General features: G+C 31.4%; 1 protein-coding gene across 1 annotated transcript; it reads right to left on the bottom strand.

Moving 5' to 3' along the window:
• Positions 1–3,595: 3,595 nt before the first annotated feature.
• Positions 3,596–17,192, bottom strand: LOC107442580 (RNA polymerase II subunit RpII215). The gene is made up of 2 exons (XM_016056180.3): positions 17,036–17,192; positions 3,596–10,435 (listed from the first exon to the last, which is right to left on the bottom strand). The coding sequence occupies exon 2, from the start codon at positions 10,430–10,432 to the stop codon at positions 4,694–4,696; it is 5,739 nt and encodes a 1,912-aa protein (XP_015911666.1). The 5' UTR covers positions 10,433–10,435; positions 17,036–17,192; the 3' UTR covers positions 3,596–4,693.
• Positions 17,193–17,201: the final 9 nt, after the last annotated feature.

Here is a 17,201-nt window from a genome sequence, read left to right as displayed (position 1 = left end):
CAGACTATATGTTTACAATTTGTTTTATCTTACAGACAAAACGTTAAGATTAAATTTAGCTTTTAAACGAACTTACGTTTCATTAAAAAAGAAAGGCAACATTTTCAAATTGACGTTTTAAGCCCTGGTAGGTGTAAAAAAAATCGTATTTTTGTATCGAAGTTATTATTATTATTTTTTATTAACTAAACGCTGGAGTTATTACAATATATATTGTTAAATTTTTTTTGAAAAAATAGGTCTTTGTAATGAAAACATTTACAAAAAATTTTTCTGAATATAGTAATAAATATAAGTGGCGCAGAACATCGTTTTTTATTTATATATAATGAATAAATTGTAAGGAATAGTGATAAGGGTAAAGACGAGAACTACTTGAATTTTCTAATAAAAGCAGTATTTTAATTAAAAATTATTTGCTAAGAAAAAAAAAACTTATGTTTTAAAAACCATTCTGGAATTCAAAGAAATGTGATTAACGAAAATATATTTTTTTTTCTCTTTCAAACGCTGCGATTATTTGCGCATCGGTAATATCGAAATAAAGCTGGTTAAAAATTTTGTGCTCCTACATTTGTGATATTGTGTCAAGTACTGCACTCTTTCAATCGCGTGACTTCAGATTTTTGTGGTTTGTCTTTTCCGAAGGAATAAAGTGAGCTTGGTTCCTCTACCTATTATCTCAACTCTATCGATTTTTTCATGTTCTAGGACTCGATGGTTTCAGGGGGTAACCTTAAATATGCTAATTATTAAGTGCTGACGATATTTTAAATTACGAAATCCCACACAAAAAAGTACTTGATCTGAATAAGCATGCCTTTTTTTTACTCCGGAAGTATGGGGGATAGCCCATATCTGGGAAATATGGTCCCAATAGTTTGGCCAGGAGAGGGCTCTAAATTTTGGACCACTAAATGTTAATTTTACTTTTTGGGTATTTCGCCGTATCACACAAATATTTAAACGAATTGAAAAAAATTTGTCCACATTTATAAAATTTAGTTTATTCCAAGATAATTCCGTGTAAAAAATAATTTTTAGTAAATATTTATTATTTTTTGAAAAAATGTCGAATTGTGCACAATTTTTTGTGTAATTTTAAAGAATATAATTGTACATGGCAAAATACAATATTTGAGCAAAATCGGTCGAATATTTCCTGAGGAATCAAATTTTAAATATCTGACGTTTTTGAAATTTAATTTCTCGAAAACTATTCGTCCGATTTGGCTCAGATTTTGTATTTCGCCGTGTAAAATTATATTCTTTAAAATAATGCAAAAATTTTAAATCTTACATATCTTTTTTGCTACCATTATGGAATAAATTAATAAAAATAATAAATATTTATTAAAATTTATTTTTTGCATGGAAAAACCTTTGGATAAACGAATTTTATAATTGTGTGCAAGAATTTTTCCATTCGTTTAAAAAGTTTTTGAGATATCGCGAAATGTAAAATTAACATTAAGGGGTCCAAACTTCGGAGCGCTCTCCTGCTGACGAAACGATTGAGATAACGTTTCTCAGATAGCGGCTTCCACTATATTTCGGGAGTAAAAATTCCGAATCTGTCGATTAAAACGGTATGCGAATTCAGAACAATTACGTTTATGTGTCTGATTTCGTAAATTAAAATATAGTTTGCATTTAATAATAAGCATATTTGAGATCACCCCCTCGAGCCATTATGACTGAATCCTAGAACGTGAAGATCTATTAATTAGATTATAAGTTAATCAGGGTAATCCATTTTTCTTTGTACTATATTTATATGCTATTCCAAAAGGTCCGGGGTTCGAACCTTGTTCGTGGTCAATGTTAATGATTGTCTTACATGAAAACAATTATTTTTTATTTTATTTTAAACGTTTATAAATAAAATATTCCTTTAGTTAAAATAATTATTTTTTTTTTTCCTTTTCTGAGAGTGTAATATAATTTAAACATTAAAATAAAGAAATTGTTGCTCATATACTACATATATATCCGCTTAATCCTATAATATTCAAACTCGGTCAGGGATTAAATTATAACATGCTTTACTACCAAACCACAGGAAATTATTATACAAAAATTAGGGGGCCCACAATGGGCATAATACGTAAGTAAGTATACAATTCAAAGGGCGTATAGTAGCGTCAAAATGGAGAAATTATTGCTCATATACTGTTTATATAAATTGCCCATATCCCCCTTTAAAATTAACCTACTATATTCAAACTCCGTCAAGTATTATATAATAGAATAATATATTATCATACCAAAGGAAATTATTATATTAGGTACAAATTATTTTATTTTTTAGGTTATAATTATTTAGGGCCATATATGTCTACAATATATGAGCCACAATTTCTTTACTTAAACGCTATTATTCGAATTTTAGAAAATTATTTCCTTTTGTATGCTAGTATAGTATGTTATAATGTAATACCTGACCGAGTTTGAATATTACAGGCTAATATAAAGGAGAGCTATGGGGATATAAATATTTAAGTATGAGCAGCAATTTCTCCATTTTAACACTATTATTCGTATTTAGAAATTCAATAATACATATTTAAATACTGTGCCACATCGTGGGATCCCTGATTCGCCTATAATCATTTGTTTCAGTATGGTAGTGTAGAATTAGAGATATCACAACGAAGTATTCAAGCTAAGAAAAAAAAAGGTATTAAAAATCTAGCGAGTAATACTGAGGAACGGAGGGCGAAAAACAAGTTTGCTGAAGGAAACAGAGGAGTTAAACTGTGATTTTTTTTTTTTTTAAAGTTTAAATTTAGAGATGTTTATAACAATCGCAGTTCAATTCCTCTGTTTCTTCCAGCAACCAGCTCCATAATTTTTGTAACGAATTTAATTGAACAGCTCCTGAAAAATAAGAGTTGAAGAGAACAACCATTTGAATTTTTGCATGAACTTAACGTAAATCAATTTCATAACTGAGTGCAATGAAGGGCACTAAAGATTTATTTTTCAATAGAATTGCTCCAAGCAAATTAATTTATGAAGAATAAAATTATTGTTATACCAATTAAATAAAGTCAACTAGCTACTCTTATCTCAAACCACCGAGCTGTTATGAACTCTAATATTTATGAAAGTGTCATCACTTCCTGTTCTATACAAAATAATTCTGAAATTAAAAATTGCATATTTTATTAAGTACTATTTTTTTCCAAGTACTTTTAAGTTTAGATAAAGAAAGCAATAAATTTGGTAAAAACCTCAGTTTTACATCTGGTTTGAATTTTTTACTCTGTGACAGGCTAAGTAATTGTAAGCAATTACAGCATTTTTTTGATATCTACTTGAACATATTAAATATTTTAGCCATCTCTATTATGCTGGATTGCTAAATTTCATTTAGAACAAAAAAGATAGGAATAATAGCCATGTGTGAAGATAGGAATAATAGCCATGTGTGTGGACATTTTAATTATAACTGATTAATGTATGCTTACATGATTTTTTTAATATTAATATTTTACATAAGTATTCGGCAAAGGCTGAATAGCTTGTTCGGTAGTCTAACTGAATATTGCTTGCATTTTAAATAAGATATATAACAAAAATACGAGACAGGAAAAGTTCAGAATAATCTTTATTTGATACATTTCCATAAATATTTCCAATATATATGAAGCACAACAGAATCATAGATATTATCATCAGTGATATATAAGATATACTGGAGCAAATTGCAATCAACCATTGCCCGAATTGTGAAAATGTTTTAAAGCATAGTATGAATGACAAATTTAAATATATTAACAATTAAAAAAAAAACAAACTAGAAAATGAAAGTCACACTGGAATCATAATGATACAACAGCACAAACCTGGGTAAACAGAAGAATTAATTTTGTGATGAAATAAAGCAAGTAACTTAAAAGGATAGATGAGCTATAGTTACTATAAAAAATATATATAAGCTCAACTTTAATTAAACAATAGAATTATATAAGAAAACTAAAAACAATATTTATCTCAATATTTACAACTTATCTACGGTTCTAAAATAAAAATAATAACTGGAGAACTTGCACAAATAAATTTAATTAAGTAAATACTTCACTTGCCATATCCATTAATTTTACACTCAGCCCTTTTTTTTTATAAAATTTTTTTTTTCAATTTCTCAAATGAAGCATTAATAAAATGAATGAAAGAAAAATAAATGATACTATGTCAAATATAACTCAATATTCAATAAGATTTCAATCTAAAAAATAAAAAAAATTCATGGAATCATTAGAATACATTATTGTCATACACACATTTGTCATTATTGAAAGATTATTAAAAAAAAAAAAAAAGTCTTAAAAAAAAAGGAAGAAAAAAGAGAGAAGACAGAAGAAAATACAAGTTGAACTAACTTTCTTGCAAGAAAATTTAAATTAAGTTCACAACACCAACATGATCAACAGTTAAATACAAATGAATCGTACATTAAAATTTTACTGCACTTCGGTACATTAAATTCAACAGTTAAAAAACTTGTCAAATAAGAAATCTTGTTACATATCCATACATTTTTAAAAATAAAAAAAAGGAAACTTAGAATTGATCGCTTGAATTTTTAAACAACTTACAATGTTAAAAAGCATTATAAGAACATTTTTATCTCACTGTAAGCAATCAATTCTGCAAAAATGTTTTCAAAATAGTTCAGTAAAAATGATCACATTGATGGATCGGGGCTGGTTGGAGAAGATGGTGAGTAACCAGGACTTGTAGGGGAATAAGCCGAACCTTTAGGACTTGTAACAGAGTAAGTAGGACTGTATTGAGGAGACGTAGGAGAGTATGAAGGTGAAGTAGGAGAATATTTTGGCGAGGAAGGACTATAAGTTGGCGATGGTGGGCTGTACTTCGGTGACGTTGGAGTATAAGAGGGACTTGTTGGTGAATATTGAGGGCTTGAAGGGGAATATTTAGGACTGCTAGGGGAATATGATGGAGAAGTTGGCGAATAAGTTGGAGAAGTTGGACTATATTTGGGAGAAGTTGGTGTATATTGTGGTGATCCAGGTGAATAACTTGGACTGGTAGGACTGTAGGATGGAGATGTAGGCGAGTATTTTGGACTTGTAAGAGAATAATTAGGACTTCCAGGACTGTAGCTTGGACTTTGAGGAGAATAACTCGGAGAGCTAGGTGAATAGCTAGGGCTGGTAGGACTGTAAGATGGTGAAGTAGGAGAATAACTTGGACTTGTTGGGGAGTAGCTAGGGCTAGTTGGGGAATAAGAAGGCGATGCTGGGGTATAATTTGGAGAACTTGGAGAATAGCTAGGACTTGTTGGGCTGTAACTAGGGCTTGTAGGACTGTAACTTGGGCTTGTCGGGCTGTAGCTTGGACTCGTTGGTGAGTAGCTTGGACTTGTTGGTGAGTAGCTCGGGCTAGTAGGCGAATAACTTGGACTGGTAGGTGAGTAACTTGGACTGGTAGGTGAGTAGCTTGGGCTAGTTGGCGAATAACTTGGACTGGTAGGTGAATAACTTGGACTAGTAGGTGAGTAACTAGGACTGGTTGGTGAGTAACTAGGACTGGTAGGGCTATAATTAGGAGACGTTGGAGAATAAGATGGTGAAGTAGGAGAATAACTTGGGCTTTGTGGTGTCAAAGATGGTGAAGTCGGAGCAAAAGATGGTGATGATGGAGAATAACTAGGTGACATGGCTCCAACAGGGCTAGGAATATAAGGTGATGCAGGAGAGGCGGGAGATCCAGGCTGAGGGGACCAAGCAGGGCTATAGCCAGGACTGTATCCACTAGCATCACTTGCAGCCGATGGAGAGAAACCTGCAGCACCAGGAGTCATACCACTACCTAAACCTGGTGACCAAGCATTTGCATATGCTGGAGTAGTGCCTTGATTCCAGGGTGTCATTTGTGGAGACATGCCACTGCTAGGGCTGGCCACACTTCCAAAGAATACACCAGGTCCGCCCATTGCACCAGAAAGAGGTATTTCTATACCATATTTACATTTTTCTGCATCAAGTAATAAATCAAATGCACCTGTGCCCATTCTTGCCAGCTGCCCCATGATTATATTTTCTGATACACCTTTAAGGGGATCTAATTCAGCATGGGAAGCAGCATCAAGTAGAATATCAACAGTTTCTTCAAAAGAACATCTCATTAATGGTCCAGTATCTTGACGATTAATACCATGTCGAGTGATGGCCATCAGATGACCTTTGGCTGTCATAACATCACAAAGCAATGCAAGATGACGATAATTTACATATGAACCATCAAAAGAGATGACATGGTTCATTTCTTTTTCGACTGCTTTTCTTACAGCCTCAATTCCCATTACTTCAAATATTTCACAAATGTCATTGGAATAGGTTCTAACAGGATCAACATCTTTTTCACTCAATACTCTCATTAAGCTTGTTCCATCAGTTTCCAAAAGCCATTCAGCAATTGGTTTGAATTCACCAGTTTCAGTAATCACAATTCGTTTTTTATTATCAGTAGTTGGCAAGTGCATATATACTTTAGCAATAGCTTCTATTCCTTGCAGTGTCATGTCACTCAACATATTCGCTTCAATACACCGTAAGAAAACATCATCTTCCATTTTGTCTACTTGTTCTTCCTCTTCTTGCAATTTATTGTCATCATTATTCATAATTCTAATTCGTAAAACAAGTTTTTCAGCATTATCATCGTTGAAAATGCAGTTTAAATCATCTCCGAAACCAGCATTGATTTTTTCAGCAATTTGTTCCATGGTTAATTTCTTATCAGTCATTCTTTTACGATCTAATTCAATTCTCAACAGCCAGGGGGAAATTCGTGAAGGGTCAAAGTCTGGCATTTCATAATAAACATTTACAAATTCTTGATCTTCAGCAATAACAGTATTTTGCGGATCTGGATCATAGTAAATTGCAGTATTAGCAGTGACTTTTCTCAAAGTTGTGTGCTCTAACCGGCAAAGTACATCTTTAGCTTTTTCAGCATCTCGAGCAGCTGCTCCGGTCAAGAATACAGTTAAAGAAGGAGTCTTAGGTTTTTTAGAAATATTGATGATTTCTTTTAACCTGGGTACACCAAGTGTTACATTTTTAGCTGATACACCAGCATAATGGAAAGTGTTTAGTGTCATTTGAGTAGCAGGTTCACCAAGAGACTGAGCTGCTAATGCACCAACCATTTCACCAGGTTGTACTTGAGCTTGCTGGAAACGGGTTTCAATTTCTCCCAAGAGCCAATCAAAAGCTTCTGTAGATAAGCGGAACTCTTCAGAAACCCGTTTAGTGCACAATGTAGAGTGAAGTAAAGCTCTGAACAGAATAGTAGCATTATCATTTGCTTGAACACTAAGTCTGTCTTCACCAGGCACAATAACTATTTTCTTAACAAGATTTTCGACTCCTTGCATGACTCTTAAGGGACTTAAATCAGTGGGAGATCGTGTATGCACATGGAAGATTTTCTGAGCATTCCATATCATTCTTTGAAGATTACATGGCAAAACAACCTTACTATCACCAGTAGGAAATATGGTTCGTAAAACTTCTCGCTCTGCTTTCAGAGTTTCCCATTCTTTTTCAAATTCACCAACAGCCTTTGAATCCCCAAGTACTTCTCGTACAACTTCTTCAATAAAAATTCTCCTTAAATATCTCTCATTTGCAGCATCAAATTTAAAACGCTTTTCAAAAGCTTTGTCAGATGGTTTTAATGTAGGTAAAGATTGAAACTCAACGCAAATTCCATCTAATCCATCTTCTCCATAACGGAACTGAATAACTTGACCAGTACTATTTCTGACGGTGCCATCATATGTAGCCATTACACTTTCCATAGCCTTTATCAAACGTCGCTGAATATAACCAGTTTCAGCAGTTTTTACAGCAGTATCAATGAGACCTTCACGACCTCCCATGGCATGGAAAAAGAATTCTGATGGTGTTAAGCCAGCAAGATATGAATTCTCCACAAATCCTCTGCTTTCAGGACCATAATCATCTTTGATGAAATGAGGAAGAGTACGTTTTCTAAAACCAAACGGTATTCTTTTACCTTCAACGTTTTGTTGCCCTACACAAGCAATAACTTGAGATATATTAATTTTTGATCCTTTTGCCCCAGATACTACCATAGCTTTGAAGTTGTTAAACTCTGACAAAGATTTTTGAGCACTGGCACCAGTTTTGTCACGAGCATCATTAAGAATACGATTCACTTGGTTTTCAAAAGTTTGTCTTAAAGTATTACCAGGTGTTGGTTCAAGATCATCATTGTGGGCTTTTTCAATTACTTCTATCACGTCCATTTTTGCCTTTTTAATTGTATTTTGGATATCAATGTAGGTTTGTGGATCAGCAATAGTATCACCAATACCAATGCTGTGACCCTCTAACAAAAGCCAATTGTTAACAACCATTTGGATATGGCCATAGAAAGCTCCAGCAACTTCGTGTCCCAATTCAGAAAATAAAACGTGCATCAAAGATCCACTTGAAGCTCCTACAGTCTTTTTACAAACAATTCCACTCACTAATTCTCCATGTTCAATTAATACTTTAGTGTCCCCAGGAGAAATCCATTTGTATGGCCCATCATCCTCTTCATCTGGGTGAGTGCTGTGTGTACGAATCAAATTGACATTTCCAGGAATTATCAAGGAAAACAACTGTTTTCCAGTCCAAAGTGGCTTAGGCTTCAAAATAGCAGGCATTGGAACTTTACCATCCCAAATGGGAAGAAACATCAATAGCGTCATCATTTGATCTTTTTCCAAGTAAACATCTCTTTTAGTCATTTTTCTCACAGCAGTAAGAGTATCCTGTACAATACCCATTACTGGTTTATTTGATTGTGGAGTGATTATATTTCTAGGCACAAGAGCCAGCTCCTGTATTTCTGCTCTAGTTTCAAGAGATTGAGGCACATGAAGATTCATTTCATCTCCATCAAAATCAGCATTATATGGAGTTGTCACACTTAAATTCATTCGGAATGTAGACCATGGTAAAACTCTTATGCGGTGACCCATCATAGACATTTTGTGCAGAGTTGGTTGTCGATTGAACACAATAACATCACCATTTCTCACATGACGTTCAACTCTATAGCCACACTGCAGATGCAAGTCACTAGCTTTTGGGTGAAATCTTAAATCAATTCTTTCACCACTATCACGGACAATGTACTTCGCTCCAGGATACTGATTGTTTCCTCTTTGTACAAGTTCATGCATCTTATCAATATTAAATGGCGTGACTATTTCAGGAAAAGTCAAGTTTTGTGCTATAGATCTAGGAACACCAACTTCGAAGATAGCTAAATTTGGATCAGGTGTAATGACCGTTCGAGCAGAAAAGTCAACTCTCTTTCCCATAAGGTTGCCTCGAATTCTACCTTCTTTACTTTTTAATCTTTGTTTTATAGATTTTAAGGGTCTGCCACTTTTTTGCATAGCTCTAGGCAGTCCAGGTAATTCATTATCAACGATAGTAGCAACATGAAATTGCAGCATTTTAATATTTTCTGCAATAATATGAGCAGCTGCTCCACTTTGTTCATTTCTAATTAACTCATTATTTGCTTTAACTACATCAGAGAGTTTGTGCGTAAGATCATCTTGATTTCTTGCAGAACCAAACATCACTACAGCTGGTCTAACTGGGAGAGGAGGCACAGGTAAGACAGTCACAATCATCCAATCAGGTCTAGCATATTTTGGATCCATGCCCATAATAACACATTCTTCATCTGATATATGCTTAAATATTTCCCAGACTCTTTCAGCAGTCAAAGCTATTTTTCTTTCTTGTGAATCTTCATTTATATGCTTCCATTCAGCTGTTAAATCCAAGCCACTTTGACGGATTGAAGGTTGATATCTACCACAACCTCCATGACCAGATTTCTTACTACCATCATCATGCAATGTAGACTCTTGTCCAAGTTTTGTATCAATTTCATCACCTCCTTCACAAATATTCTTTCCTTTGCAAAGCTCATAAACATGAGCCAGACGCTTTCTGGGTTGGTTTTTTGTTTTTCCTATAATTTCTTTGATTTTTGGATTTGTAGGTGAAACCTTCAGTTTAGAACAATAAAAGCACACACACCTCATAATTTTAATGCTTTTCTTCAGAAATCCAACATGAAAAACAGGCTTGGCTAATTCAACATGTCCAAAATGACCAGGACACGCAGCCATATTCCCAGCACAAGTTTGACAACGGGAAGCTTTATCAATAACACCTTGGCGTGGATCCATAAGGCCTCCAAGCTTCGGACGCCCACTTTCATAAATTTCAGGATATCGGACTCCTCCTTCAGTAACAGACATCCGTTTAATTTCATCAGGACTCAGGATACCAAATTGTACTCTTTTGACTTCCCTTAGGGCAGCCTTAGAGTCTGAAGTTATTATCATAGACATGATCTAGAAGAAAAAAAATACAGATATGAAAAATAAAGATTTCTACTTTTTTCACTATAAAATTTAGATAATAAATTACTAGTAATAGATCAGCATCTGTTGAAAAGTCTTTTAGCACCCAAAACTGAATTATGACAAAATATCAAAACAGATTGACCAGCAAGCTTTTGAGCAACCTAATGAGAATAGCTGATGAAAAAGTAGATATAGAACATTTTCTATCTAATGATGCAGCAAAATTTTGCAATGCATTAAAAAATAGAAAATGTATAATAACAAAAGAAATTAATTTTTTTCTTCCTGTGACGATAGCACTGGGAACATGTATCTGAGTTAAGATGGCCAAAGTTATACTGATAATACTAACCAAATCAAACAACACCAACAAATACGAAGTTTTAGTGATTATAGTAGGGGTGCACAAGCTTTTTGAGTGCAGTGCCATTTGCACAGCAGGTTGACTAACGAAAGACATGTTAACGACAAATGTAGTAATATTTTATTAAATATAAGCGTTCGAATGTTTTTTTAATCAATAAACTTAATAATATAAACTAAACTCAGTGGCGCAACAGCCCATAGAGGGCCAAGGCCTACTGTGCCCATATCAGTTTTCTTGACCATGGGCTCTGGGGTGCAGGAGCAGATGCTTCGGTCAGGTGGTCGACCGAGCGTGGAACCCCCAGTGTTTAGTTCCCAAGCATGCTTGTTACTCATTTATCGACCCACTGAAGGGATGAAAGGCTGAGTCAACCTTGCCCGGCCCGAGGATCGAACCAGGGACAAGTGGCACGACAGCGAGAAGTGCTAACGCACAGCCGCCGAGCTTCAAACTAAATAATACATTTGTGGAAAATTAAAGGTGTTCAATTATTAGAATTCATTCGAAAATAAAAACTAGGTAATCCTTTTTTTAAGAAAAAAAAATCGCCATTTTTATCATATCAAATACAGATTTATCAAAATAAATAAATGAACATTGGAGAAATGAAATAATTTTTTTTTTTTTTAATCATATCACACAATACAAAAATTCATTTTAAAAATAAATTCTAATAAAAAAAAACCAACGCTCACAGAATGAAAGTTAGAAAAAATTTATTACAAGTAACATAAATTCAAATTAAATATTTTAATTGAAGAAAATATGTAAGCTTTAAATATGAGCCTAAAATAAAAACAAAGCTGTTATAGTTCAAAATAAAATTCAATACTTATTTGTTAATGTACTTTATTTCTTCAGGGGTCTGTCTAGGTTTTTCTGAGAGCAGGGGTCTATCCAAACATTTTATGAAAGGTCTGGTTTTTGTGAAAAAATTACTCACATTCTTTCAACCAGGGTCCTGCTTTTATGAATTTGTGCAAATAGGGTCCGATTATTGCAAAAAACTTTTTCAAGGAGTTTTTAAATTGTAAATAGATACAAGATTATGCTCAACACTGTAAAATTATAAGAAAAAAATTCAATTTAAATGCGTACTTAGAAATTTGCGCGTCGCAATAACATCATAGTTAATTACGAGATCGTCAAAGTCACGTGGAGAAGTATAGCAACAATCGCATGCCGTAATAAAATTATCGAAATTTTTTATAGCAAGTAAATGCATAGCAATGACTGCCAAATTTTTCATTTTTTTTAATTTTATTTAAGTGGGCGATCTGAAATTTGCATGTCGTAATAAAACTTCCGGATTTTTGAAATCACATTGAAAAGTGGAAATAAATGTTTTAAAAAAAAATCATTTATATTTACGATAAAATTGGCTTAAAGATAGCGCGTATAGTAATTAATGTATGTTCATTTCATTTAAAACTTCACTTCATTTAAAATGTATGTTGAATACATTTACTATAGAATCTGTTAAAATTGATCGTGTCAAAACTTGATGACTAAAAAGTGCAATTAAATTTTTTTTTTTTTACAGGTTCATTTAATTGTTTTAATGTGTTTAGAAGCTCTCACTGGCAGCACTTCAGTAGTCAGCAGGCCGCAGGTTGTACACCCCTAAATTATGGCTTAATACATTCCGCAAAAATAAATGTATTGTGAGAAAAGGAAATCTAGAATATGTAGCCTACAATATTACACTATTAAAGCCAGGAAACAAAAATAGCACAGCCGAGTATACAAGTACATCTAACTATACGTCAACTGAAGAAAATAGTTTTCTGATGAAAATTTTTTTTAGTTAATTTATATTTTGTGTATATTTATTTTAGTATAATTTATTTCAGTTATTCTTGACACAGATAAATAATCAAAATTTTGTAACATGAAAAAAAAAAATTTTTTTTTTCACACCTAAATATATAAGGAGATATTTTTCACCTATTCTCCAAATCTTGACTTTAAAAGAATATTATCATTCTCAGAGAATGTTCTTGCCTCACACGTTTAATTGTGACACTATTGTTACAAACAAATTATTTTACCGCTTCATTTAATTTATTATTAGATGAGATATAGACAAAAATGTTTTTCAATTTCAATTAATTAATTTAATTTTACTTAAACTTTGTCCATTATATATTTTGAAATATAGTTAGGTAATAACTAAAAGATAGTCCTATCAGAAAAACACTCAATATACTTTCCAATCCAGTATCTTTTCTTTGTTCATTTTTTACAATTTAGGTTTGACCATTATCAGCATGCAAACAATTAGATAGCCTTTAATTACTACTTATCAGTTACACAAAACTCTTAATTAGAAAAGTAACAAAAACTAGAATCCAAACCAACCAGACGATAAAAATCTAAGTCTTCATGAAAAAATTATTAAAAAGAGGTGCATTCAAGATTTTAATCCTTTTCAATTTTTGGCTAATATGCTGAATCTGAAATACAATGGAAAAAGACTTTCTAAATACACAAGGAAAGAGGCAGAGGATTGGGTTTCTATGAAAAATGCTGAATGGCTCAAAAAAGTTAACTTAAAGTAAGAGAATTTCAGATAATAGAAACAAGATTCATTCTCTTAAAATAGGCTAATTTCAGAAAATTACAACAAGACAAAAAAGTACGAAATATTTTATATTTCGTAATAAGATAGGAGAGAAGGGAAGGTATTGGACAAGAAAAACTTAGCAGTAACGTTCAGTATTGAAAAATACTAAAATTAATATATATATATATATATTTATTATTAAAGGAATAATAAGGAGAGGGAATAATAATTTTAGTGAATGCATTAAGTATATGTCTTAACTGTATTTTGTATATGTCAGTTCTTATCTGTTTTTTTCTTTTTAATGACAAAGTCAAACAAAAATATAATTTTTTTTAACTGGTCTTTAAAAGAATCAATCCATTACAAAATTGCCATGTTCTGAGAGTGGAGGAATGAGAAAATAAATAACCATTGTTAGTTTTGAAGCTTAATCATGTAAATAAATTAAATTAATATTAATTCTTAAGTTATCCTATAAGTGATAAATAGAACATTTAGTAAGCCTTTCTCTCGCAATGAAGGATTAAGAAAATAAGCATTTTAAAAGTTGGGTTCTGAAGGTTATTTCTATAATTAAAACTAAAACACCTATCAATACATTTTTAGAAAATAAACTAACTTCTTAATAAATGAGGGAATGACAATGTCAACTTAACCCTTATCCAATTTGCTTTCTCAGTTTCCCTTTATACACTGAAGAATTTCACCTAATTTATTGAAATTTCTTTTCCATTTTATCAAAACATGTACGTTTTTTCAACCTAAATAATAATCAATCTGAAATATTCTGAATATCTAGGAGTTACGGAATTTACATGAATTATGAGTTCCAAACTTTTTTGATAAGTAAATGAATGAAAAATAAAAAAAAAACATTTGAAGACTAAAAACTTAACTTAATAAATTGAAACAACAGAGGTGTTAATTTTCAAAAATAAAAATTGAACAAATATCGGTATTTCAGTGAGAAATTATCTTTTTTGTATTTGTAGGTGGTAAGAGTTGTGAGTGAAGGAATAAGATTGCATAGAAATTAGAATTTTCTTTTAAAATACTTCAAATTTATGAGATGGAAAAAAAAAAAAAAAACATCTATACCATCTAAATATATACTAAAAAAATAACTTATTCACTTTTCTACAGAATAAACTGAAATAACCTTTAATTCTATTAGCAGAAATATACCCACAAATCTTGAAGGGAGAAAAAAAAAACAATGTACCTAATCATTTAAATGTCCAGCTTCAAACGTAATTTATTGACTGCAATAACACAGATAAAAAACTTATGAACAATAAAAACCAAATTTAAAAAGTAAATAAAACAATATACCATTAAATATATTATCCTTGATAACAATTTTAAAAAAATTGTAAAATTTTTATCCTTCATTAGATTTTCTTTAAAATTTAATTTAATAATCTTTCAAAATATTAAAATAATGTCATTGACTGAAGCGTCACTCGTATTGGAGTGACGTTTTTGACTATTTGCAAAGGATAATCGCATGTATTTGAAAAGATATTTCACAGGAAGTAAATAAATTATTGAAAGCCTCGTAAAAGCTTTTTTGTTCACCGCTATGGGGAGATTTCCGTATCTGAGGTAGAATAATTGCCAAGTCTTGGAAACTTCCGGGCAGTGGCTTGTGAGAAACTTAAAAAAAAAAAAAACATCACAGAAAGGAACCAACTCGAAAGGTATACCTCGTAGCCAACCCCGGGCAAACACCTACATGCTTTTAATTTAAAAAGTTTCAAGTTTAAAATCTATTTAGCATCTTGTCGAGACAGATTACGATATAGAAATATCCTCTAAACAGACAGGATGCCATGGAAACAAACGGAGTGAGATATTATTCTTGTGACCACCAGACTTACATTATTAAAATATCGGTGGGAGTACTTAGCAGAATACGTTNTTATTCTACCACAGATCATTGTAGTCAATGTGTTAAATGAAAAATTAAATCAATAATTAAATATTATCTTATTGTAAGAGTTGCCTATGAATAATTTCACAGTTAATTATTATCATCTTACATTTGTAATAAAAAATAAACAAAAAAGTAACATCATAGCAATTTTAACACAGAATGAGGAAAAATAAAACAAAAGAGCAGGAAGAATTAACTAAAAAGTTATAATTTGCTAAAGGAGAATTTTTTTTTGGGTAAAAAACTAAACTAAAATTTCATTCTGAAAATTTATTCTTTCTTTATTACTGTCAGATTGACCTTGTTACATAGTGAAAGTTCCTCCAATTATATTATAATAATTATGAGTACTGAGATTATAGCTACGAAACTTAAAATGATTAAAGAAAAGAAATTAAACCCGTATATAGTTTCAAATTAAAGTATAACTTACAATATTTTCAACTTCTGCGTATTTAAGAACAAACACAAAAAGAGAAATACATTCTAAATATTTTATATTTTCGTCATACATATATATTTTTAAGAACTAAATTGATTGTCACAAAAAACAATATAAAATTGAGGGATGGATAAATAGCCAGAGGATATGGTTTAGTAAATAATAACATGACCATGATAGCAAAAAAAAAACTGTGGCCTATTCTGAAGTTCAAAGCTGTTTTTTAAATTAGCAACTTTTGAAAGTGGTATGATTGGAAGTTTCGAACTTCCAATCATACCACTGTAATTAATAATCATGATAGTTTTTGCATATTAAGTCAGTTTTAGAAAAAGAATTATAATATAATTCATAAGACCAAACTTGGACAAAGAATTAATGTTTTAACAATGTTCTAAGATCTTGCTTCAATACTGCCTTAAATTTGTGTATTAAGATTCACAAAAATAGAAATATAAAGAATTGTTTCAAAAGATGATAAAAACCCTATAAAACATATTTTTAATAAGTAGTATAATCTATAGCTAAGATCTAACATAGAAAATAGAGTCAACCATGCTTTGACTACATTATATATCAGATTCCTGTGCAGAGAAAATGGTTTTAGATCTTAGTTTCTAAAATTTGCCTTAATAGATTTTGGCCATAGCATTAATTTAGTGCTTCTAAGAAATGTGACCTTATAAATGCAAAGCATGCATGGTAGGCTTAAATTTAATTAAAATTGATGTAAAAATGTCTTTACTGTATATTACAAAAAAATTTATCGCTTTTTGACTGTTTGAACTTTAAACAATTTCATTTCATATAAATCATGTAAAAATTATTTTCTTTTAAACATGGGGAAAGCTTGGTTTACCAGCTTGTAAATTGTCAAAAACTATATTAAAGCTTCATAAGAAAAATTAAAACTTTTCTTTAGTAATATGCACAAAATAATATAAATTTATTAGGAACACAGTGTAAGTTGAACAGCAAATAGATATCATCATGATGAAAAGAATCTAGAACACGAACTTCACATTTGAGTTCAAGGATATTAGGACATTAACAAAAAAATTCAGAATATTTATATGTTTCACATCCTTAACTAATATTGTTTCAACTTTTCATCATGATCATGACTCTTATTACAAATTTTTGGAGAAATAAGACCTCTTAAAAGCATATGACTTAAATAAGTTACAAAATGGCTACCAGGGTATTGCGTATTAAGAAATACACAATTTATGAAAATAACACTTTATTTATAAGATGTAATAACAAACACTTACAACTGTTGTTATTTATCTCATATGTATGTATATTTTGAAGTATATTATAATGCAAATAGAAGTTTATTTTCACTTCTTAATTCCATTCTTTAACTTACAACTTGGCTAGCTACGAGCCTTCCGATTACGAAGGTGGCAGCCTTTATATACTTTTCTGAAAAACAGT

Source organism: Parasteatoda tepidariorum, chromosome 5 (assembly GCF_043381705.1).
Source record: "Parasteatoda tepidariorum isolate YZ-2023 chromosome 5, CAS_Ptep_4.0, whole genome shotgun sequence".
NCBI lineage: Eukaryota > Metazoa > Arthropoda > Arachnida > Araneae > Theridiidae > Parasteatoda > Parasteatoda tepidariorum.
Note: the sequence above shows the minus strand (reverse complement) of the source record. Positions and strands in the feature narration are given on the sequence as shown.

Coding starts and splice junctions, on each gene's coding strand:
- LOC107442580 (XM_016056180.3), bottom strand. CDS start 10,432: ATGTCTATGATAATAACTTCAGACTCTAAGGCTGCCCTAAGGGAAGTC.